Genomic DNA, 25,974 nt, shown 5'->3' on the forward strand with positions numbered 1-25,974 from the left:
TGTGACGCTTGTAGTGTTTATTGGGGTCCAGTCTTATGAGGTGTGGTCGGGGTTCATAATGACCAAAAAAAAATAAAACAAGTTTCAAACCAAGACAAAAGATCTTTAAGAGAAACCAAACAATCCTCACTTTGACTAAACACGTTGATAAGCTGGCAGCACCCAGAAGAATAACCCGCTCTTGAAGACGTACTATGACAGTTATAAAAACAACCAAACGGATAATAATGTGAGGGAAAGATGTTGAATAGATCACACAAGATAAACAAAAAAAAAAAGTCTTCCTTTTGCAGCCGTTGGCTAAATCGAGCTGAATAACACCACGGTCAAAATAAAAACAAAAAGGTATCTGGGGTTGGTTGCAGTCCACAACTGCACTTTCAGCACTTTCTGCTCCATCCAAAAAACAAACAAAAACAACTCATTTCATGAGCTTTGTAAAATATTTGTCTAAAAAACTCCACAACTTCCTTTTCCTATTCCAGTGACCGTCCATACTTGCTCAATTTCCTTCACTCGTCTCAACATCTCAGCATCTTTGGTTTGATTGGTTAGCAGGCGCTTAACCCGCTAACTGGATAAGCCATTCTGTACATTTGTCTTTATAATTGTACACAACGTTGTCGGGATGTTAAAGTTCTTAACAGTGCCTGGCGAGAGTTTCAGGCTTCAAACTTAGAGCTACAAAAAACTGAAAGTATTTCCTAAGAATAAGACACAATCGTGAACTGACACTAAACTCTTTCAAAACTCTATATTTACAACGATAAAAAACTGAAGAGGTGTTGCAAAAAAATATTGGCCCCTGTTCTCTCAGCTCAGCCAATTGACTCTAAGAGTACCCCGATGGCTTCTGAATGATTCAATGTCAACCTAAATGACTAACAATGACAGAGTGCATTAACTCTCAGTTTAAATTCACCTATTCTGCCATGGGCTTAGAGGTCTGTGAAAGGAGACTCTGGAGAACAGACAGCATTCTGAAGACCGGAAAACACACCAGGCAGGTCCGGGATAAAGTTATGGAAAAGTTCAAGGTAGGAATAGGATGGCAACTGATTTTGCAACATTTACACATCTACCAAAGCACTGTGTGTGCAATAATATAAAAATGGAGACAGCGTAAAATCTCGGCAAACCTACCAAGACCTGGCTGTCCCCCTAAACTTTCCGCCCTAACAAGGAGAAAACTAATCAGAGGAACAACCGAGGGGACCCATGAAAATACACAACTGAGGTGGGACAATCCGTTGGTAAGACAACTATTAGCTATATTCTGCACTTTCTGGAAGAGTGACTTTCTAAAAAATACCATAAAAAGGCCACATGGAGAACACAAATAAAATGTGGAAGAAGGTGCTCTGTTCAGATGAGACCAAAATAGAGCTTTTTGGGCTGAATTCAAAGCGTTATGTTTGACATAAGAATAACACTGCACATAACCCTGGAATCACCATCCACATTGTCAAATATGGTGGTGTCAGCATCACTGGGAAGATTGTTACAGGTGATGGGAAGATGGATTGAGCCAAATAAAGAAAATCTATTAGTCTGCAAGAAACCTGAGAATGGGGCGCAAAACACCTAAAAAGACTTGTGGCTTTGATCGCAGCAAAAGGAGGTTGTATAAAGTGTTAACTCAAAGGGAGCCAATACTTTTGCAAAGCCTACTTTTCAATTTTTGATTCGTCAGCACAATATAAATTGATGAATACATTTGTTTTTCTTCATGATGGTGTCTCGTATGTTGTCGATCCTTAAAAAAAAAAAAACTCAAAAATGTTTCCAAGTTTGAAGCCTGAAATATGGCAATATGTCAGGGGGCCAATACTTTTGCAAGGCACTGTACATTGAGCTCCATCCCTGTAGCCTGAACATGTTAAGACAACTAGCTTCCTGGGCTAAAATAAAAACGACACGCTAACAGCAGTAGGCCGCAGGAACCAAACGTGATCACGACTACCATCAAGTCAGAAAAACAGCTCGATCTTTCCAAGGAAACGGTGAGCATGCAAACACACATACATTTTACACGCAAGCGCATACGTGTTCCCCCGTATATCCACCGCTCACAACTTATCAATTTGCTCTCTTGATTGGAAGAAAAATCTCTGAATTTGATTATCTGAAGGCCACTCTCCCTGTCCTCCTTGTTCTAAATTCATTGATGTCTTCTCTCCTTTCGAGTCTCTACTTTGAAACTAACAATGGAACAAAATACCTAAATGATGAGGAATTATACTATAGCGACAACTGGACATTTTCATGCAAAACGAGCAACATTTTCTGAAAATTCAGCAAATTTTGAACAGTACTCCGTCAAACTGGATGTTGCTAATGAGGCTTAAAATCTCTACTTCATGTCCTAATTATTGAAATGGGACAAAAATTCGAAGAAAATATCATGTGGAATGGAGTTTAACTCCACACAGGAGGCCAGAAATTGGATTTATACACTTGACCAAGAACAGTGTGACAGATATAGCTTCCAGTCACTAATTAAAATCATTCATTTGGGCAACATTTTTTGCAATTAATCGAAAAAAGTACCGTACTTTCAGGACTGTAAGGCGCAACTAAAACAAATCGTCCAGAAGGTGCAACTTATAACCTGGTGCACCTTTATACACCGCATAATACAGTGAATAAGATTGGAAATGTATTCAGTATTTATAAGTGAGTACACGAGGTTTTACATTATACTATGTCTTTTAAGCAATCCATAATCATTGCTGGCCCAAATGGCAGTAATTTGTTTTAAACAGGATTCAAACCCGGATTGTGGTGGCGACACTTTATCACCAGACCACCAGTGATTTAAGTATTGATTCCAAGGTAAAAACAAGTTAATTTTTCAGCGTACTCCACTTGCGAACCTTTGATTGATTAATCTTCAATTATCTGGCGGCTGCTTGGTTTTCATGTTCGCAGCGTAGAAATCAACACACCGCGGCGGACGAAGACACGGATATCATTCGATAGAGGGAAAGTGAGGTTTTGGATTCAATTCATAGTTGAGGGATGACCCTGTTTAGCCTCCGGAAGCACAATGAATCTAATTGCTAGATACGTTACAGCGTTAGCATCCATGAGTACTTCCGCCAACAATGCATTGCGTGTACTGTCACGTGTCCTTTTCCGCGCAAACGGGATATGGTTATTTTCAAAAAGGAGACGCATTCAGTTGGAAATGTGAACGATCTCACCAAAAACATCAGATTTCACCTAAAAATTGGAATTGAGCATTAAGCTCTCCGGCAGCCTCATGGTGTCCTCAGCTATACCCGCCGATTTACATCACACACAGGGCGCACTGCATGAAAGGGTACGCAGCACAATTTGTATAAAACCTGAGACATTTATGTGCGCTTTATAGTCGTGAAAATACAGTAAACCGTGACGTTGGTGAAGAAGTGGTGAAGAAGTGTAGAGACTCTACAACCTATCAGAATGCGATCAAAATGAACTATGCAAATCAGGTTTAGTGCAGAAAATATTCTAAGCATATGTTCATCCACTGTGAGTTTTTCGGTCTATTGAAATAAAATCATCTATCAGTATGTATGGATTTCCTTTTGAAGCACGTACAGGGGAAGTGTTGAGGGTACCAATTTGAATTTTAGGTTTAAACTCTTTTCAAGGTGGTGCTAATTAATTTCAGTTTTACGTTCCATGACAAGGCCACTGGTCCCCACAGCCAATGAATTGCGGTTGTTTTACCATATACAGCATACAGGTTGCAAATCCAGGCTCAGAGATTAGAGGGGGCTTGCTGATTGTTGAGGTCCGGCTCACTGAATTGTCGTCTCATACGTGGTGGCGGTGTGGCGAAGCCCCAACCGGGCAAGGGCGGGCCCAGCAAAATCTGAGGGGGAGGGAGTGGAGCAGCGTGGAAGTCTGGGAATGGTGCATTGTGGGCATTGTAGTAGGGGTGGAAAGGATGTTGGTGATGAGAAGTAGGTGGAGGTCGGTGGTTGAAATGGAAGCTGTTGTCAGGTCCCCCGCGATGACCACTGGGACCGGGTGACGGCCCCCTCCTCTGTCTTGGTCGTCCTTGGTGAGCCCCGCCCCTCTGCTGGTGCTCATTGCCGTTGTGAACACCGTTTGCGAAGGCGGAGCCGTCGAAGGAGTTTCGGCGATAGCGCTGTTGTCGCTGGTTGCCTTGGTTTCGCTGCTGCCAGGCGCGTTGCGGGCTGGGGCTGCGAATGCGTGGGGGCGGAACCTGGAAGGGGGGAGCCGGGGTCCCCTCTTCTCCTCCTCCCGCAGCCCCTCCTCTCACTTCCCCCAATGGCGGCCCCTCACCCAAACCTAGGGCTTGCAGGGCGGCGCTGGCCGGTCCCCAGGAGAAGCGGTGCGCGGGGTTGCTCTTGAAGGGGAACTTGAGTTTGCAGTCCTGGGGAGGGATGAAGCGGCCTGTCCCAGGGAGGTGCACGGTTTGACCTGTAAAACATAATCATTGGGACAGAGCAGTGTAAGCTAGGTGGTAAAATTTTGTCAGTTTTCAGAAAAGTTCACTGCTTTGTGGATTTTCAATTAAATGGAATTGTCTTTATTGTCATTAATATCCACATATCATGCATTGTGTTCTGCAGCAGACAGCACACAGCAAATGTAATCATGAGGCAGATTAGTGTGCCAGGTCGGAGTGACTGTTGCGGATTTTCACATTTTGTCTGCGGGTTCTGGTCCCCATTACTCGTGATAATCGGAGGACTACCGTATTTTCCGCACTATAAGGCGCACCTAAAAGCCTTTATTTTTTTCAAAAGCTGACCATGCGCCTTATAATACAATGCGCCTTATTTATGGATCAACATTAAGTTTTCCAACTAACTTGCAGCCGCCGACTTCATTTTCCCCCGAACGCCAAGTAGTACGCGGTGGATGGTGGGATTTATTTACCGGCGTTTCATTGGCTAACCAATGTGTCAATCATCAGTTGAATCGATCACTATTGGCTAAAGTTATTCGGAGGTCAAGAGGCGGATCCTTCTTATCATTTACAGACTGCCATTGGCTCAAACGGCAAACAAAGCCTGCAATTGGCCGAAAAAGATGTGTCAATCATCAGTTGAATCGATCACTATTGGCTAAAGTTATTCGGAGGTCAAGAGGCGGATCCTTTTTATCATTTACAGACTGCCATTGGCTCCAACGGCAAACAAAGCCTGCAATTGGCCGAAAAAGATGTGTCAATCATCAGTTGAATCGATCACTATTGGCTAAAGTTATTCGGAGGTCAAGAGGCGGATCCTTTTTATCATTTACAGACTGCCATTGGCTCAAACGGCAAACAAAGCCTGCAATTGGCCGAAAAAGATGTGTCAATCATCAGTTGAATCGATCATTATTGGCTTAAGTTATTCGGAGGTCAAGAGGCGGATCCTTTTTATAATGTACAGGCTGCCTTTGGCTAAAAGTGAATTTCCCTTCGGGGATGAATAAAGTATCTATCTATCTATCTATCTATCTAAACAGCGAAACAAAGCCTGCAATTGGCCGAAAAAGATGAATGCGTATAGCATGTGGCCGATGGCATAGAGAAAGCATTTTTTTCTATTCTGTATTTGTAAATATTGTATTCTCCTGGATTTACTACCCTCACGGATATAAGAGGACATTGCCTGCACATTATTATGAACACAACGACTTCGGTGAGCTATTCCCGGTTTTATATTGTCTTGTTTCAGACTGAACTCGATGTTTCTGTGATAAGCGGTGCAGATAATGGATAGAATGGAGTGTCTATTTTTAAATTAAACTCAATTCCAAGTGTTTATTGTCATATGCACAGTAAAGTTGCGAGCGAAAAAGAAAATAGATACGAAGGAATGGTTATCATTTCTTGAATCCCAAGACTTTAACCTTCCGAATGATGGAACGATGCATTTGAGTGACATCTTACGGACACCGCATTCGCACGTGTTCTCGACACGTATTTGCGTCTTTGCAAGCTTTGGGAATGTTAAGGGGGTAATAAGTTGGACTGAACTATCTGACTGTTTTGTCCACGTTCCCATTGTAGCGCCTTATAATCCGGTGCGTCTTATATATGTCAAAAATAGGACCAAAAACTATTTTTTCGGGGTGCGCCCTATAACCTGGTGCGCCTTATAGTGCGGAAAATACGGTACTGTACAATATTTTATGTATTGTTAACATCACGTGAACCTTTCATCGCAAATTCTCTCACCGGGTTCGCCTTGGTTGAGGCCTCGCAGCTTCTTGCCAATGTTCTGCTGCTGCAGGTTGACGATCCTCTGCTGTTCCTGTTTCAGCCAGCGGAGGCGTCCTCTCCTGAACGCCGGATCCTCATCCATGAGACGCTGCACTCTGTCCTCCCTGTGAGGAGCTACTTCTCCTTCTTCACTATCCTCTTGCTCAGTCTGCTGAAAACAAATAACAGTTTTGAAGCTGGGTGTGTTAGTTCCCTCATAAAAAAGGCGATGCTGCCGGCATTTTAACCTGTTCTGTCATGGCACCCTCCACCTTGACCGGTATGACACTCTCCATCTTTATCATTCGGTCACGCAGTGATTTGATCTCCTCGTCCTTCATGTTATTTTGCAGCTTTACTTCCTGTACCAGACATCACAAGAAAATTGTGAGAATAAATGACCAAAAACAGCGAATAAGCAAGTCAAATTCAGTTTCGCTTAGGGGCTGGATCCAGGCCGAATCAGTGAAAAAATGTCAACACCAAATATTAACTTTTAGTTTTTAGTACTATGCTTAGTCATTTGTAGCCTACCCCAAAAATGTAATCATAGATGATAGGGGAGCTTTTCTAAGCACAACAGATTTACTCACAAACAAGCAAAAGCATCTCATCACAAATATAAACAATCTCAAGTGGAAGCTATGAATAAAAAATGCTTTCCTCATTTGTGACACTGCTTTGAAGTTAATAAATAGCGGGTTTTAGCAGGGATCGGGCATGATCAAACTAATAGGCTGGGCCAATTGAGGCTGAGAAAATATTGCACTACATTGACTTTAACATGAGGCCAGACTGGACGTCAGCTTTTTTAGACCTTTGCCGCCCTCTAGCGGGCGGAGAGAAACATTTGGTTTGTTGTAATTTAAAAAAAACTTTTCAAGGAACAGAGCTATAGACTTGCTTTTTTTGACATCATCAAAAACTTAAGGCATGCCGGATTAATATACAAATCATTTGACAGGTCTGAGCAAACTGCAATGAGTTGAGGCCATTGATTTGGATTAATAAGGCAGACGTTCCAGATGTATCATCATAGCATCTTATCTTACCTCCAAGATGCCCGATAACTTGTCGATGTGAGCCTTTAAGTCATACGCCGCCCCGCCTTCACCGGCCTCTCCTCCAACTCCTCCTTCCTCTGAAGGGGGGCTCCTCTCCTCCCCAATGCCCACCGTATCACACACGTCCTGCGCCACTGCCTTCCAGCTGTCCTTCTCATTCGCGTCCTTCTTAACATACATGCGACACAACTCCTTCATCTTGACAATGGCCAGGGCTTCTATTTCCTGGCGGGAGTGGCGGAAGTCTCCCAGTGCCACCTGAGGACAAGACAAAGGAAATGTCATTTTCTACTAACAGCTATGCTTAACTAGGGTTAAATCAAAATATTCCCCCTTACCCACAATTACACCCCTTTCTATAGCAAAGTATATTTACAATTAGCGTAAGAATCCGAATATTCTCCAAACGTAGCATAATGTAGAAAAGTGAAGGAAAGCCCATTTTCACCAAGTCAGCCCGGGAGCGCCCTAGTCCTGGCTTTACCAACCAACTGTAATCTGTTGGAAGTGAATGAACCATTTTTGTGTTTATTTTGTGTTGTGTTATGAGAGAAGGTAATGTGAGACAAGGAGAGGTAGTAGCAGGGAAGACGGGGAACAAAACAGGAGCAAAGCGCAGTCTTCTTCTGGCAGGATTACTATTTATTTTGCATGTATAACAATTCTGTTTTGGTTGTAACTAGTATTAATGTAAGTGTCTTGAATTGGGTGAAATTAAAAGAATTTTTTTAAAAAGAAATATTTGTCGTTTACGTTAAATTATAAAGAAATGCAGCTCGAAGTGATGAGGTGGTAAGATGGAAGGATGTTTCTAATTCCTCTAGAAATCCTTCCCTTGACCTCACCAAAGTAGTGAACATAGTGGGTAAATGAAAGATTAAGTAATGGGATTGGGCCTTCATCAAAGAAAGTTTGACTCCAAGTTAAGATGGATTGATGCTTGCATGACACCAATTAATACTCGCCCGTGCGTTGACAGGCATTCCACTAGGCCAGGGGTGTCAAACTTATTTTAACTAGGGGGCCACAAGGTAGAACAAACATTCTCTCAGGGGCCGGACTAATGAGGAAGGAAGAATAAAATGGAGAGATGGACAGAAAGAAACAAAGAAAGAGAAGGAAATGGAGAAAGAAAGAAAAAAAAGAAAGAAAAAGAAAGAATGAAAAGGAAAGATGGGGAAAGAAAGAAAGAAAAGAAACAAAGAAAGAAAGAGAGAAGGAAATGGAGAAAGAAAGAAAGAAAAAATAAAGAAAAACAAAGAATGATAAGGAAAGATGGGAGAAAGAAGAAAAGAAAGAAAAAAAGAAAGACTAGTAGATTGATGAGAAAGAAAAGAGAGAGAACAAAAAAAAGAGAAAGAGAGGGAGAGAAAAAGAAAGGGGGTGGGACAAAGAAAAAGAGAAAGGGAGAAAGAAAGAGAGAGAGGTAAAAATGAGAAAGAGAGACAATATGAAAAACAAAATAGAAAAAAAAGAGAAATTGGGAAAGAGGGGGAAAGAAAGAGAGAAAGAAAGAAATCCTAACAGAAATAGAAAGAGAGAAAGAGAGGAAAGAAAGAAAGAAGGGGAGAAAGAGAAGGGAGATGCAAGAGAAAGAGAAAAAACAGAAAAGGAAAAAAGGAAGAGAGCCAAAGAAGGTAAAAAGACATAGAGAGAGAAAGAGAAGAAGAGGAACAAAGAAAAAGAGAGACAGAGCAAGTGAAAGAGAGAGACATAGAAGGTGAGAGAAAAAGGGAGGATGAAAGAGAGAGTCAAAGAGAGAGAAAGAAAGAGAGAAATATAAGTACAGCGTTTGTGAGAGGCGCCTGGCTTTGGCAACATCAAGTGGACATATTTCAACCTGCAGCTCGTTTTTCTCTTGCACTTCCCTCAGCTTTGTCTGGCAGGCCAGATTCAAACCCTTGGCGGGCCTGATCCGGCCCGCGGGCTGGCAGTTTGACTCCAGTGCACTAGGGGAAGGTTGCTAGGGCCGTAATTTGTTGAAAAAGCGCCTGACAGCAACTAGGGAGCGCCAAAGAGCCGCTTCATCAATTTTTGGTATTATTTGGGGTAGCTTTGACTCAAAACTTAGCTGAAGACACTCGTAGACACCACCCTAAAGCTAACCCTGAGATGATTATTGTGTGATGCCGTTTTCTAGGAAGCTTTTTTTGTTCTGGTATGCTCAAAAGACAATGATTTGAATAAAAAAAAAAAAAATCAAACCTCGTAGCAGATTTCTTTAACAGCCTGCAAGCGAAGATCCTCCATGGTTACGCGCTTCGGGTCTTTGCTGATCCGCCTCCTCTGAGGAATCTGATAAACTCTTTGAGGCTCTCTTCTCTTGCCACTACTCGGAAGACCGCAACGCTTCACGATGGACTGCACCTGAAGCAAGCATAGAAAAAAAAAACATCAGCCACAAAGGGGACAGTCAGACAGGTGACATAAACATTCAGCACCTTATTAGCAGGTAGTTTCTCTCTGAGGGATGAGATAAGTCTCCAACTTTCTTCACAAGACCGTTTATCGGAATCATCCCCGCTGTCGCTGTCAGCATACTTTGTACACAAAGACACAAAAAAAACAAGTGTTCAGAAGTGAAGTGTAAGTTGTGATGATGTTGAAAGATGAATGCCACAAACCAGCCGCTGTTGCTCCAGGAGCAGATCAGCCTCCTCCTTTTCTTTTCGGTACTGTGTCTCCATGTCCTGGAGCCTGAAACACATCAATCATGGTTGTCAACCAAAATCACAACTGCAGCAGGAGGTCCAAAAACTCTGTCAAGTGTACCTCTTCTCCATGTCTAGTTTTATGTCAACGCCTTGTTTCTCAAGTAGCTCCCTCTGAGCATACGTCCAGTCCTCTGGCTCCCCTTGCTGCTCGGCCGTGACACTGCGCTCCCGTTCCAGCCTGGCTTGCTCCGGGTGGTTAAAGCGGAACACGTGGTTCTTGCCCATTACGATGCGGTTCCCTGGGCGAAACAAGTCATCAGCGGTGTTGGGAACGCGTTCTTCAAACTCGATTACTGTTGTGTCGGTAGCGAGTAGTGTAACGTGTTGGTAAAATTTTGCCAGGTAGAGGAAACACAAACCAACGGTAGATTCATGGGGCAAATGTGAGCACAGATTTTACAGTAAAAGTGTGCTGAATTTTGGTCTTATTATATGTAAAATTATCTTTGCAATACACCATGCCTGGAGGAAAAAAAAGAAAAAGTCTTGAACAGAACTCAGAAATCAAGGATATCTTCGAGTGTTTCGAAGTCCAGCAGCAAAATGGATGAGGAGTCTCTCGGGTAAGTGATCGTTTGCAAGTTCTCATAACGGCACAAGCTAAGAAATATAAAATGGTTCACAGCCTCCACATGCTTTTATTTCTTTTATAATGTGGCTATTCTTAAGCAGTTTTAGAGGGTTGGCTTCTAGGGTCTATAGAGTAATTTGTAACTAGTTACTTTTAGAGTAACACACTACTATTTGGTGTCAATAATCTTGGTGGGTGACTAATTAACTTTTAAAAGAAGTAACTACTAACAAACACAGCCAACTCTAGTTGTCAGCAGGTCATTCAGTAGTCAGCCGTGCTGCAAGCTCACCTTGCTTGAGGATGACCGCCTCTGTGATCTCCTTCCCGTTGACATAAGTCTCTGCCCCCACCAGCGGCTCCAGAGTGACCACCACTAGAAATACATTAACACTTAAGAACTTGCATCTGCAAACGTATAAATGACAATATTTAAGATTTGCCCTGAACAGGGAAATTCCATAGAAATTTCATATTATGGAAAAGTGAGCAGCTGCTGTTCTTGGTAAATTGTAGAAAAAAAAACAATTGCCACAAAGGCAACTTTTATTCCGGGTTGAACTTGACCAGTGGGGAAGATGAATGAATTCAATGTACAGTAGTATTAAAATGATTCCACTTAATTAACTGACACGTTCTATAACTCAGTGGTCGGCAACCTTTGCTGTGCCATCAACCGGTTTAATGTCTGAGTATACAGTGATCATTTGTTTTTTCGGAGCTGTTAAAATCCAGAAACGTCCCGCGTTAGTCAAAACCTGCCAAGTAGAAACCTTGATTTATTATTGAATGAATGAATGAAAACTTTATTTCGAACGTTATAAAATAAAAACAGGACAAAAACAATGACTCAACAACAAAAATAATGTTAACATAACATGTTCGAAAACGGGTAGAGTAAGTGGCAAACGCTTATTTTCCAAATCCCTTTATCTTCCCTATTAATTACATTTGACAGATAGCTCCTCTTTTGTGTCTAAATATAACAAAATCTCACGGTTATACATATTACATAGGTCGGATATCAGTAATTATAATAATAACAATAGTCACATATTTTATACACTAATCATCATAGTACCCATCTATTAACGTTATAATGCTACTAGTCACTAAATATCATTGTGACACCAATGATAATAACAATAGCAATAATAACAGTTATGATATAATAATAGTAACAACAACAACAAGGTTAACTATTGTTGTAAACTATCCATACACAATATTTCCAATCTCTAGTATCACTCATACCCCATTTTCTTTATCTCTGTATTCCGCCAGCAATGTTTTTCTGTATTCAAATTTGAACACGTGAATAGTTGCACGTTGTTTGATCTTGTCTTGTAAATTGTTCCAAAGTTTGACTCCACAAACAGACACACACATACTTTTCCTGGTCACCTTTGGGATTTTGAATTTACTACAGCCCCTTGAGTTATAATTTCCCTCTTTCCGAGTGAATAATTTCTGGATGTTTTCTGGCACTATGTTTTTGTTGACCTAAAATGGCAGTTGTGAGGTGAAAAATTTTACTAAATCATAAAATTTTAATAATTTACAGGCCAAGTTTTAGTATAAAAAGGATTATACTTCAAACACATTTTTTTTTTTACAAATAACGTCTGTACTGTCAAATCATGATTTTAAAAATGAGTGTGATGTTTTATTGCACAACTGTATGGTTTAAGGACACGATCCACTTTACATGATACTTTGCCGCCATTGTGTGGACATTATGGAAAATTGCATTTATCTACCAGTTCTGACCTACAGAAACCAAATATTTTGCAAACATCAAACATTTTTAAAAGGCGCCAGGGATCACCAAAGACCTGCATGTAGCTCCAGAGCTAGTTTAGCCAGTAGAAAAAAAAAATTAAGATGGTGGAAAAGTCCAACTTTATAAGTGATAGAAAGCATCTTCCTCTGCCTTTTGTAGCTTTTGTGTGTCCATGCGTACATAAAGTACCGGTAGATTCATCAAGCTGTTTTACGTGTATGTTCAACTCAGACCACAACTTCATTGACACGCAAGCAATCAGAAAAAGGGGCGGGGCACCTGTTTAGCCAATGACAATGCAGAACACAATGCATGATGAAAATATGCAAAGTAGCGAAATCGCGATAAGTAAACAGCGATAAAGCGCAGGATTACTGTATCCTTGCGGCCTGGCCCAATAATATCAGTTGTAGTGATAACAATAATAATTATAAGCCCATATCTACTGTGTGAATACTATACTAATGGGGATCTAGATAACATAGGAAAAGGCATTCAATATGTTCTCATTATCACACGATTTTTACTCACGGTACCACAATGTACAATGTTGTTTTGGCTGAGCTCTTTCCCATAATGCTCCATTACAACGTTGTACAATGTTGCACCGTAGTAGCCTTGAGGTAAAGATTTACCGTTCTTACCGAGGCTATCCGGGTTCGATTCCAAGCAAAGAAGGTCAGTTATATTTGCAACCTGATCAATCAATTAATATATCAGTGTAAAACCTCATTATCATGTGCACTTTTTTATTGTGTAAATTGTGTATACAGAAATAACACCGTATAAACAAAAAATAAAGCATATTCTTTTATTTCTCCACGGCCCGGTACCAAATGACCCATGGCCTGGTACTGGTCCGCTGCCCTATGGTTGCCGACCACTGCTAGAACTGATTGGAAGTTTGACACGACACAAAAACAGCCGCATGCCACAAAGTCAACTAGAAACAATACCTGAAACAATTCCTGGCAGCTTTTAGACATAAACACATACACAAGAGAAAGAAAGTCACACAAACAAGAAGCACCCACACACATACATTGTAATGCTCTGACTCACCTTCTCCTTGCTCGTTGGTTTCGCTCACAAACACACAGTGGATCTCCTTAATAAAATGGCCAGACAGCTTAATGTCCACATCCTGCTGTCCAACTCTAAGATACACAAACATCAAAATGTCTGTTCTTATACTCGTGTACAATACAACAAGAAAAAAATAAAGTCCAACCTGGTGAACCCTTCTTTGATGTAGTACAGGAGGCACTCAGACATGAGGGGATCCTCGTTCAGGTTGACCAGGTGAGGGGTCTGAGCACACAAATACACTGTGAACCTTTCAAAATAATATGTCCATAGTAACATGTGCAAAGGGACACAAAGGGGACAAAGACTTTGTCGGTTTCGGGCAAAAAAGAACAAATTTGACAATAGAAAAAAAAAAAAATCTTTATAAGCAGCATTGGCAAAGTTATGCAAAAATATTTTTTTCATAAATTTCTCAGAACTTAATGCAATTAGGAGTGTTGGACGAGCATAGTTTACCAATTAAAGCGAGGTTACTTTTTTTCATTTAATCTCAAACCACCAAATCTGATGGGGAACAACCTATCAGATATCGAAGATGTCATGTCATGTTTATTTGTACAGCTCTTAATCACAAGGAGTCTCAAAGCGCTGCACAGACCACAGATTATTGCAAACTACAGACTATTATTACACCATCCCCTGATCTAAAAGCTACATGAGGGCAAGGAAAAACTATCCAGACAAGAAAAGGGGGAAGGTGTTTAAATACGACCACCATCTTTCAAAGGTAGTCCAGAAGGTTACCGCCAGATATGAAAAATACCAAAAAAAACACTTTTGGAATTGTTGACTCACAATTTTTCCAGAAAGACATTCCACTCCCAGTGCAGAACCACATTGAATATAATCACCATATTTTACTAGTACTTGGACATAAAAGCTGACTCAGCATTATTGAATTTGTTGACAAAACATTGTTTACCAGAAAGAAATTTCATTCTCCCAGGCCAGAACGACATTGAAAATAAACACCATATTTCGCATGCAGTCAGATAGGTTAGCCTGGATGTGAAAAAATGCCCCCCAAAAAGCTGACGTGGTATTTTTGGTTTTGCTGACTCGGCAGCTATTCCAGAAAGACATTCTACTTTTTCAGGCCAAATCAAATCAGGATCACAATCTTTTACAAGCAATCAGGTGGGTCACCCTAGAGGTAAATGACCATGCAAGAAGGGAAGATGCCACCCAAATATGGTTTCATGTCTCAATGCCGGTAATGCTCTAAGGGCAAAGAGTTATATTCCATCCATCTATTAATCTGCACCACTTATCCTCAGTAGGGTCGCGGGGGTGCTGGAGCCCATCGCAGTCATCTTTGGGCAGTGGGCAGGGGACACCGTGAACTGTTTGCCAGACAGTCGCAGGGCACACAGACACGCACAACTCACTCGCCCATTCACACCTAGGGACAATTTTGACTGTTTTGGAATGTGGGGGGAAACCGGAGTGCCCGGAGGAAACGCACGCAAGCACGGGGAGAACATTCAAACACCGCACAGGAGGATTCGATCCCATGACCTCAGAACTGTGCCTCGGACGCGCTAACCACTCACCCGCCGTGCCGCCCTCAGAGTTATTTTAGTTTTACTTAAATTTTGTTAAAAAAAGACAGGCTTTAATTTGTTATCATAGATCACCTCTCCTTCTCCTGAGTCCTCCCAAATACCTTGCAAAATTTTTGTTTGTGTTTCTTTTTGTTGCTGCAAAATGTGCCTTTTCTTTTGCTGAAATTTGTTGTGAAATAAAGATGGCAATTTTCTAAGTGAGACTAAAACTGCAAAAATTCCCCACTTAGGGTTTGGAATGAAATGTGCGGTTTATTTTTACTGTATGTGTGCTGGAGAGTCACTTACCCCTTTGGGGGAGAAAACACCAAGAGTCCCTCCATCTTCTTTGATGGACACGCCCATCTCTGCCAAAAGCGACTCCCTGCAACGCACGCACGTTAATGATGAAAAGACAAAATTGGAGTTGAGGGAATGAACTTGGCCTACCTCTCTAAACGAATTGATTCAGTCTTTCTTAATTTCTCCTCCCAAGTCTCATTGAGCTCTGCCATAATCTTCTCTGTCTCCTAAAACATTTACACATGCACGGCCACACAATTAATACGTCTGTGTGTTTTGTGTGGAGAGTGGTACCTCTTCATACAAGCACCTCTAAGGATAGGAATTTTTGAATACAAGTTTTTTTTTTTAAACAAAACATTTGCTTGCTATACGGAGGAAAATCCAGTTTATGAGCAGGCCCAGAGGCCGCACGAGACCTCTCACCTCTTGTGACTGTTTACCACCATCATCACCTTTTCAAGTATGCGCATGAGAACTACAACAGACCAAAACTATTATTATTGCACTATATATATTTTTTGTTAATGTTCATTTAAAGTTAGAGTAACTTAAAAGGGTTGTCTGGAATTTGACGCCATCTTTTGGCCTTAGTCAACATTGCATCCTCTGTTAAGCTCATTTGGTGGCGCATGCAAGCAACTGCATTTGCTAGCAGTGTCTGAAATAATGTCTGCCCGGACGCCCAGGTGGCCGACAACTTTTTCAAGGGGGGGGGGGGGGAAACAAAATTTTTTTTTTTCAAATAAAACGTTTCTATTTTCGAAATCTTCGTTCGGTTTGGAAAATTCTGTGTGTTTGGCAAGTTGCATACTCGGCAGCCAATCAGAATCTAATAACTTTCCCGAGTGGTGCTTTTGCATATCATTTTCAAAAGTAGACGCACAGAGAACACAAGAAAAATGGATAAGTGGTTAAGAATCAAGCAAAAACCTCATCCCCAGAAGAAAGATTCAAAAGAAGCTAACAAAATTTATGATGCTACAATACGTAAACGTACATTAAAACCACAGTGGAAAGAGGAGTTCACATGGCTTGTAGCAGACGACGCAACGCAATCATTGCATGAATGAAGATGAGTAAATACAGGTACATACTGATGGCAGATGGAAAACAGCGATGTCATACACATGCAATGAATGCTATAAGTAGATTTATAATAAACTTAATTTTAAAGTGTTGTTCCGTTATATATTCTGATTATCAATCCTTAATACTTTGCAACAATGGGTTTTTTTTTGCGACTAATCGTCTTATTGTGTTTCAAGTTGTGAAAAATGGGGCAGGCAACTTTATGTCTGGGCAGGAAACTTTTCAGAGTTGTCTGCCCTGGTGTCTGGTAATGTTTTTGTCATGAGTTTCAGACACTGTTCCTAGACAAGCTTGAATAAACTCTTGTCGTGTTTTGGGGATTTAGGTTGAAGTTTGGACTGTATTAAACAAAGTTTTTTTAAATTTCACCATGTTTATGTTACCCGTACAAAACCTGCGGGGAAAAGCATGAAATCACTCTTTACACGTGATACACCAGAAAATCGAGTCACAAGCGCGATTCTGGAAAGAGTTAAGCTTGTAAGAAGAGGTATCACTGTATTCTTGTTCTGTGATATCATCATTATCGTACCAGCAGTCTCTCAGCCGCTTCCTCTTTACTGATGGTCTCAGTGGTTACTTTTTCCTCCCCCTCCGGAAGATGATTGACATCTGTTGGCTCACTGAGTTCAAACACACCTGAAGAGACGGAGTCTTTAGGGTCGGCTGTTCCATTGGATGTGATAGTCAGCGGTAAAGATGCGCCCAAAGGGGAGGAGTTGTTGTTTGCTAGAAACAGTAAAGGAGGGTTCAGGTTGTTTGTCACGTTGCTTTTGGAATGTTAAAGCTGGCAGGCATGCATGCATGCATCTGTAAATACCATTCTGTAGACATAGCACACGCATATGCAAAGACTCACACGTACACGTGGAACATGAATAAAACTTAGTCCAGGACCAGATCCGGAATGACATTTTTAGTAGTCGACAAAGGCAATGGTAGAAAATCTATACAAATATTGCCCCCAGATTTCAAAACATCAATTGAAAGGTTACACAAATATATGGATGTCATCATTATCCAGAACAAGCGATGCATAATAATATCAGCCCTACAGTTATTGAACGGTTAAGGCGCTGTACGAAATTAGTAACTTTGTTCCTCTCTGCCACGATCACCAGGCTTATACATTTCTTAAGCATGCTCAAATGAACTCGTTTTTTTAATCTTTCTTGAAGTTTGGGTTGGCAGTTAGACTCTACTTGAGGCAAGACTTTTGTTATTTTCACCACTTTCATGCTACACTGACAAATGGAAACGGAAAAAAAACCTGCAGGGACGAGCATGGCGTCACTTTCCAGCACTCCCCCCAGCCCCCATTCCTCGGAAGTAATGTGTTCCACCCCAAGCAGCTCTGCTAAAAGAAAGATAAAAGCTGAGGCGCAGTGGAAAATAAAGCATGAAGTCTCTTTTAACTCTGTTGGGCTTTGTAACCACATACATAACAGAGAATATATTTAGCTTTCGACTTTTTAAGGACAACTCAAATGAAGCCTCCCACCTTTAACTGCAAACCATGAAAACCGGGCCCAAAAACAAAAACAGATCTGATCATTTGTCACTTGAAGGGGTTCGTACACGTTTTTCATGGCCAAATTCAAGCACTTTTTAATGAGTTACAAAGCCAATTTTATCCTTATTCTTTCATGTGCATTTATCAAGACATACGATTTTTAGACCTTGAGTAAATTGCTAATATTTTTGTTTTTGAACAAATCTTGACAATAATATGCTGCTAACTTTTTCCGTTGCAGGAAATTCTCACCATTAAAATTTACCATTGGGAAACAATACCTTAAATTTTTGCATGGCCCATAAGAAATGTCCACAATGGAAATGTAATTTCATAGTGCTTTGTTATCTTATTTCTATTTTTATTGTTATTGTTTGTCCATTGCAGCCTGGTATTTCCTTAAGAAGGATTACCTCATGTGCGGTCCCTTCTCAATGTTTCATAATTTTTCTCATGCTGAGGTTTTTCCTTGCCCTCATGTAGGTTTTAGATCAGGGGATGGTGTAATAATAGTCTGTGGCTTGCAATTATCTGTGGTCTGTGCAGCCCTTTGAGACTCCTTGTGATGAAGGGCGTCACAAATAAACATGACTTGACTTGTTTAGGTGTAGCGTGTACCTGTCCTCCTGGACGCTACCCGTTGGGGGCGATCCCCTTCATAGGACAATGTCATACAAACTAATGCCGGCTGCTTAATCACAATGAAAGAAGAAATGCAATGGCATAGCAAAGCCACAGGAGAGCAGTGTCATTTTTAAGCAGACTTGTTGAAAAGCGTGGTAACAATTTCAAGCATTTACAAACCCTTCACCCAAAATTCCAGCACTTTAATATTTGAAGACACAACATTAAAAACATAGCATTTTCAAGAATTTCAAACACCCATTTGAACCCTGCACTTGGAGCCACGCTCCAATTTTTAATCAGCCAACACTACTTTTTGCGATTTCAAGCACTTAAGTTCATTGTTGTAATATTTTAATTTTGATGAGATACAGTACAAGAGTATACAGTAGGACCTTGAGTATACAGTAGGGCCTTCGCGCTCGTTAGTTTCGGTCAAACACATGCAATATTTGACAAAGTACTAATGTGTTTGTATCTTAAATGTGTGCGAGGAACTATCAGGTGGTGTGCTTGAAGATCGCAACGTTATCTATGGGAACTGGGAAGTGCCCAACCGGTTTTTGCTCTACTTAGGTCGCTTACATAAAGAATTAGGAAGACAAGATCTATTTAATAACTGTAACTTACCAAAGCACACTATCCTATATTATGTTGCTTTGTTTTGAAATAAAACCCATACAGGTTTTTATGAGGTAAGTTTAGAACTTTATAGAAACAATTATTTGTAACCTCTAGTTTTGTAATCATTAAATTGCACCAGAAAGTATTTTAAAAAGACAGTATCATTTTAAAAACAGGCTGCAGACCCCTTACAGTAGTTTTGACAATGGTGCGATCTAACTGACCACGGTCGGTAAAAACATAGGAGTCAAAATGCTAAGTTGCTTTCAAATTTGAAGAAAAACACCATCTCCTTAAAGGATGACATCTAATTACAAAGACAAGCTTTTCCTGAGAATAACAGATTCAACGCAGGCAAGTAAGGTAAACAATTGTGCTGAAATTCAATCATCTGACTTCAGACAAATATTGTCCAACACTAAACAAACAAGCCTGGCCCATCCCATGTGACAGCAACCACACAAATGAATCCCCTGCATAAAATATGAACACGAACTTTCCGCTTAAGCAGGTTTTCTTCATCAGACGTAGTGAAATGAACCAGGATGGGGATCTATGACACGAGCAATGTTGAAAGCACATTCTTTTACTGGCTTGCAAGTTGGCAGATCTGTACTGCTTTTGGTAACCCACGAAGTCCGTAATTTTGGTGACCGAGTGGCTTTTGCGCATAGCTTGTGTTTTCCAATGATCCGACATGCCAACCCCTGTAGTGCTAACTAAATGGAAAATGGCTCGTTGTGTCCTTTTTAAGCAACTCGCTAGCACAGCGCAACTAGTGGTGTTGGGAAAGTTATTTTTCTCGTTACCAAGTACTATAACATTATCGAAATCATGTTGTAACTGTCGGAACAACACGGTGCGTTACAGCATTATCTTAGTTACTTATCATATGCAGATCATGAATTACAATGTCCCCAGATTGCTGAATACGCCTGCATCACACACGTTGTCTCATACAGCCCTCGATCTACCAGCCAGGCGCACCGTGGGATGGGTGTGTTTAAGTTTTAACCACAAAGTATAACTGAATACAGTTTACGGCTGCTGTCTCAAGCATAGAATACGAGGACACAGTTTCTCAACACGAAAGTATTCTCTCTACTGTATATACTCGAATCTAAGCTGAATATAGAACAGTACAATAAAAGACTGAAATCAGGGGGTCAAGCTTGTGTCACAAATAGTGAATTGTAGGCAGTGCGTGAGGAGAGAGCCTAGCTTACACAGGAACAACAAATCAAGAGGATACCCATCGGGCAAACGTGAGAAAAGTTTTATAGTAAAGTTGTGCTTGATTTTGGTCTTTTCAGGGATAAAATTATTTTTTGCAATACACCTTGGCTGGAGGGAAAAAAAAAACGTCTGTCCTGTACTGCAGACTTCAAGCTAAAAGTGAGGATAAGGAAACAAGCAACCTATATTCAACAAGAAAGTTTGGTTTAAATGAAGATATCAGAAAGGAAAAGGATTCATGACTGGAAACTGCAACTAATGCCAAATGTGAAAATTGGGAATACAAACTTGGAGACAGTACCCAGAAATGGAGAAGATCTTCGAGGTGTTTTAAGCCCTGAGACAAAATGTAAGTGGAATGTTTCGGCTAAGTGTTTGTTTGCAAGCTCTCAAGATTAGCCGAGCCGATATAAAAGGTTCATTGCTTCCATCAGTTGGTGTTAACGTCTTCTTCTAATACATGGCTAATTTAAGATTGGTTTAGGGGGTCAGCCTATATGAGAGTATATAGAGCTAATTGTAACTAGATAATTATTTTTGGTAACACACCCAACACTGGTGATTGGCTGCCTTAGGAGTTGTTTGAAGTATATATTATCGATGCTGTACTGGTATTAGCAATATGGTTAAATATCTATGTAGCAATATTTGGAATCTACCCCTGATAATAACAATAATGTTGATATAGGATGTGGTTGTATGATACACCACTTATAAGGCAGGGGTGTCAAACATGTGGGCGGGGCGGATCGAGCCCATCGAGGGATTGAATAAGGCCCGTGAAACAACACTGAGAGAAGTGGAAGAGAAAATCGAGCTGGAATATTTTAGCTGGATGGTGCCATAGCAAGGCACCACCCACAAAGACACTGGAGTTGTGTGTTCTCTCCCCCTCCCCCCCCCCCCCCTCTCTCTCTCTCTCTTTCCCCCTTTTATGTCTTTCTCTTGTTCTTCTTTTCTCTGTCTTTTTTCTTTCTTTTTCTTCACTTTCTCTGGCTCTCTCTTTCTCCTAATTATTTTGCTTTCTCTTTGTCTCTTTTACTTCACTTTCTATTTATTTCACTCCCTCCATTTCTATTTATTTCTCTCCCTCCCTTTCTATTTCTTTCTATCTCTCCCTTTCTATTTAGGTCTCTCCCTCCATTTGTATTTATTTATCTCCCTCCCTTTCTATTTTTTTCTCCCTCCCCTTTCTATTTCTCTCTCTTTCCCTTTCTATTTCTTTCTTTCTCTCCCTTTCTTTTTCTTTCTCTCTCCCTTGCCATTTTTTCTCTCTCATTCTCTCTTCCTCTCTTTATTTCTTCACTATATCTTTTTTTTCTCTTTCATTGTCCCTCTGTGCCTTTCTTTTAATCTTTCTCGCATTCTTAATTTCCCTCTCTTTTTTCTTTCTCTCTTTCTCATCTACTAGTCCGGCCCCGGACAGAATGTTTTGTCTGTGGCCTCTGAGTAAAAATGAGTCGACACCTTTGCAATAAGGGAAATACCAACTGTGATAGTGCTCTCTAGGAAAAAATGCTGATGTCGAACCATATGACACTGAAGAGCGCAATGTGGTGCACATGGAAGCAGTGTAGCCAGGAATGCGTTGAGCACAGAAAATGGAATGCAGCATGATCGGCCGATGGAATGCGACATACCTTGGTTGTGGATGAGCTCGTGCAGGCCCTGAGCGAAGAGGAGGCTCCGGAGTCGTTCCACTTCCCCTTTCAGCTCCCGGATCAGTTTGGCATTGGGGTCTTCGTTGATGATGGCGTTACAGCGAATCTGCTTGGCACGATCGGCATACCTGCAGCAAGGCCGTAGCGCAAGCACAGTTTAAGTCTTGACCTGGAGTCAGCGTCAAAAGTTCTCACCTCAAGGTGCTTAGCGTTTCTTCGTAGTTGATGTCAGCCGGACTCAGAGCAGCGATCATGGCTGTGCGAGAGTTCCCACCTAAAATCACCCAGGTAACTACAACATGAGTTCTCATAAAAAAGACAAAATTATATTTTATATTATACAAAATGCTACATGATAAGTCGATTCAACTTTTTAAAGATTTAGCACATTTCAAAATGGCAACACCTCACTAAAAACACAGTCAATGTGGTGTAATACTTCAATCACCAGTGAGATCTTCCGCACATGCTTACTCTCCAAACAAAAAATTGTTTTAATGCTCACCTAGATTCTCTTTGAGAAGCCAGGTCAGGACAGAGTCCCTGTAGGGAATAAAATCGCTCTTCCTTTTCTTGCTGCTCTGCTGCACCACCAAAACGAATGAAAGACAAACAAGATAAACATGAAAAGGGGAACCAAATAATTTAGGGTGAGGCACGGGAAACGGTTTGGCGCGTTTTGGTACCATGTCGGCAAGAGCAGAAATGACTTTTCCCAAAGTTGTAAGAGACTTATTGATGTTGGCTCCTTCCTGCAAGCAAATGTCATAGTCACCTACCAACAAGAGAAAATAGTTTCAAAAAGCACAGCGTGCTTTCCCTCACCTTGAGTCGGGTTCCCTTGGCCCCTGAGGAGTCAGCACGCTCACTTCCCGCCAGGTCCACTAGACTGATCTTGCTGACCTTTTCTGTGTCCAGCTGGGTCATGAGATCCCTGCGCCGCTGGCTAAAGACAATGGTGAAGACTGCGTGCGAGCGCGACGATGTCTCGTTCATGTTGGTAGCCGCCACAGTCCTGTTGTGCCAGCAGGACACAAAAACAATCAATCCCAAGCAACTACATTAACTTTTAGGGATATACGGTAACCATTCTTTCCAACCGATAACAGATACATTCGTGCATCTGGAGACTGTTATGGAAAACTTGTTTTTTTATTCATGCATGATATGTTTGAAAAAAATGATAAACATTAAGAGACTTTAGCCCAGCGGACACCTGGCGCCATCCTCGTGGGGAATATGGCTGCAGAACGCAAATTGCGACATGCTCCCATACACCTGTGGATGCCACAGCATTTGCTTATCATCTTCCCCGGGGGATTAAAGGAAACTCCCTTTGATAATGTCACCATTTTCCTCTGTCCCCCGCACAACTGACGCCAAAAGCAAAATGCCACCCACAGTGGCGTCACACACGGTTGGGGGTCAGGTGTGCACGGGGCTTTTGGTCAACATGTCTCCAGTGTGGGAGAGATTAGAGTTTGAAATGATCAATCAATCAATTGGTCAATACTTTGTTTGCCAATACAATCTATCATGAAAAGATATTGCTACAAACACCATAACACTGACATATCACAGAAAATAATTACGAATACGATTAAAGGTGTGTTCCTTATGTTAAAATATGTCACTTATAACACTAAAAAACTGTTGAGTTAAAAGTAATCTAAAAATGGACCAACCCAGTATTTTAGTTAAAAATTTAAAAAATGCTAAATTTGGGTCCTTTCATACTTAACATTCCCAGGTTATTTTATTTACAACGATCCAAAAATCGTGTCATTTTGTGTAAAACAACCCAGATAAAAATAGGTGGAATTGATCAAAGTATTGGTTTCCAACTTATGAAGTGTTTTCTTAGTGAAACCTTACAAAGTGTTTTAAAACCTATTAAAGTATGCAAGAGTGCAACATATTGAGATAATACAATAAACACGCTCCCTTTAGTAAATGCAGTCCACGCAAATTATGGATTATTTATTACTGATTGACTGATTTTAAGATTCATTCTTGTTTTGGTTTTCATTTCAGAGCTAGATTTGTGTAGCAAGTTCTAAAAATAAATATTTGAGAACAGTGGATTTTTTTATTTATTAGAAGTTTTCTTGTAGAAAACCGGATTTGCTCCCATATCATCCAGAACCTGACTCCAGCAGCCCCCAGGTAAATTGAGTTTGAGACCCTTGATCTCGAACTATCAGCCCGATAATTATTATGAATCACTATTGACTGTACTTGAGGAAGACAAAGCCTTTAGAGCAAGATGGCCCAAAATATTACATTTGTCCCATAAACAGCGCAACTCGATCCACTACACTCAGCATAAAGAAGATAACACATGCAACAAAATATTTGTCAATGGAACCTTTCACTGACCGGGCTTTGTTCCCAACATCCATGAGGTCTTGAATATCAGAGAATCCAGTCACGGCTAGTTTAGACAAATCCTCCACGTACGGTCCAAGGATGGGGTGCTCCCTCACCCGCAGGTTTCCCTGGGACTTTGGGTTCAACAAGTCCCGAACGCGCTCGCAGTAGATTTCCATGTAGGAGACCTACAGCAGGATCTTTGTTAGAGTGTGTGACAGAACCATGTGTGTGAAGATTGTCAGTTACCTCCACTGAATAGGTCAGATCAGGATCCTCATTGTCCCCTGTCCTCTTGAACAAGTCCTCGCAAAGCTGAACACACATCAACAGAATCGGACAAAAGTATTTACTCTATGTAACAGTGGCGAAGGGGTACTTGTAGGGATACTTTTAATGTTTCATTCAAAAAAAAATGTGTTGGAAATGGTGAAGTGCTTTCGAAAGAACGATTAGATGATGTTATGTCTAAAGTAAGGCAAATGGACTAAGCTGGCTTGAAGGTATTCCAAAACAGATTTTTGTTTCAATTAGGTACAGAACAAATTGTGTTTCTCCCCACAACAAGTTGCACAAAATGTGCCATAACGCGCCAGGGGACTTAAGAAATTTTGTCTCAAAGTTGTCCCATCTGGCTTGTTTCCCGTAGAGCTGGAATGTCATTGCAGGAACACAACACCAAAGCGATTATTGTGAACAGAGATTATAACAAATTACATACCACTCATTTATGTTAGAGATTGTGGCTTTTTGTTTGTTTTTCGCCTTGTGTGTCGCGGTTGGTATAATTGTGTACAGCTAGCTCCGCATTAGTGTTAGGGCTGCCAAGGGCTTTCCTGTGTTGTTTGCTCCCTGTTGGTGCTCGTTGGCTGTCCACCATGTGTTGTTTGGCCTGCTAGCCTGGTGTTAGCGGCAGTTTTGCCGTGTCTCTTGGTTTATTCACGGCCGGCTTGGCGTTTATCACCGTAGCCGCAGCCGCTTTTCTTTGTTGGTTACTAGTTAGCCTGGCTGCTCACTGCGTGTCTTTTGATTGGCCAGCCACGCGTTTTTCCGCCGATGCTGCGTTCGCCTTCCGTCATTCGGTCCACGGTTAGCTCCACGTTGGCTGCTTGGCCTTTGCTGTAACATTACTGCATCTATCTCCCACACAACACCTAGGCATTCTCCACAAAACTACCAAGACTTTCCTTAAAACACTAGTAAGCTTTTTGACACGTAAAGGGGGCGGCAGTAGCTCAGGAGGTAGAGCGCTCGTCTTGGGATCAAGGGATCCCAGTTCGAATCCCGGCTCGTCTGTTACATGTCGAAGTGTCCTTGGGTAAGACACTGAACCCCTAATACCCCCAATAAACAGGTTAGCGTCTTACATGGCTGCAATACAAGGCCGCTATTGGGAAATGTGGAGCACATTGTAAAGCGCTTTGGGAAGTCATTGACTTGAAAAGCGCTATATAAATGCGGATCATTTCATTTCATTTAATTAAATCAATACAGCAACTGGCTTGCTAGGGTGCTGGTGTTCTTCCAATGAAGTCACAGCTCAGGATTTCAAAGACAAGACATTCTGTC

At 41.2% G+C, this 25,974-nt stretch overlaps 1 protein-coding gene across 4 annotated transcripts in view; it reads right to left on the reverse strand.

Annotated features, from left to right (window-relative positions):
• The window catches only part of LOC148356639 (kinesin-like protein KIF1C), a 40,963-nt gene continuing 14,989 nt past the window's right edge, over nucleotides 1-25,974 (reverse strand). The window contains exons 6-26 of one of the 4 annotated variants that reach the window (XM_088347051.1): nucleotides 24,655-24,720; nucleotides 24,415-24,593; nucleotides 22,861-23,050; nucleotides 22,722-22,787; nucleotides 22,541-22,619; nucleotides 22,231-22,309; nucleotides 22,015-22,163; nucleotides 16,910-17,106; nucleotides 15,433-15,512; nucleotides 15,292-15,367; nucleotides 13,581-13,660; nucleotides 13,412-13,506; nucleotides 10,859-10,942; nucleotides 10,054-10,234; nucleotides 9,906-9,978; nucleotides 9,723-9,821; nucleotides 9,487-9,648; nucleotides 7,270-7,539; nucleotides 6,466-6,579; nucleotides 6,194-6,386; nucleotides 1-4,440 (exon numbers count right to left, since the gene is read on the reverse strand). In XM_088347051.1, coding sequence (XP_088203177.1) covers nucleotides 3,752-4,440; nucleotides 6,194-6,386; nucleotides 6,466-6,579; nucleotides 7,270-7,539; nucleotides 9,487-9,648; nucleotides 9,723-9,821; nucleotides 9,906-9,978; nucleotides 10,054-10,234; nucleotides 10,859-10,942; nucleotides 13,412-13,506; nucleotides 13,581-13,660; nucleotides 15,292-15,367; nucleotides 15,433-15,512; nucleotides 16,910-17,106; nucleotides 22,015-22,163; nucleotides 22,231-22,309; nucleotides 22,541-22,619; nucleotides 22,722-22,787; nucleotides 22,861-23,050; nucleotides 24,415-24,593; nucleotides 24,655-24,720 — 3,201 coding nt within the window. In that variant the 3' untranslated portion in view covers nucleotides 1-3,751. Of the gene's footprint in view, nucleotides 4,441-6,193; nucleotides 6,390-6,465; nucleotides 6,580-7,269; nucleotides 7,540-9,486; nucleotides 9,649-9,722; nucleotides 9,822-9,905; nucleotides 9,979-10,053; nucleotides 10,235-10,858; nucleotides 10,943-13,411; nucleotides 13,507-13,580; nucleotides 13,661-15,291; nucleotides 15,368-15,432; nucleotides 15,513-16,909; nucleotides 17,107-22,014; nucleotides 22,164-22,230; nucleotides 22,310-22,540; nucleotides 22,627-22,719; nucleotides 22,788-22,860; nucleotides 23,051-24,414; nucleotides 24,594-24,654; nucleotides 24,721-25,974 lie in introns of all 4 variants that reach the window. The other 3 variants (XM_088347050.1, XM_088347049.1, XM_088347048.1) reach the window with 3 other exon arrangements.

This window comes from Urocampus carinirostris, chromosome 11 (assembly GCF_059441175.1).
Source record: "Urocampus carinirostris isolate Australia breed hairy pipefish chromosome 11, RoL_Ucar_1.0, whole genome shotgun sequence".
NCBI classification, from domain to species: Eukaryota; Metazoa; Chordata; class Actinopteri; order Syngnathiformes; family Syngnathidae; genus Urocampus; species Urocampus carinirostris.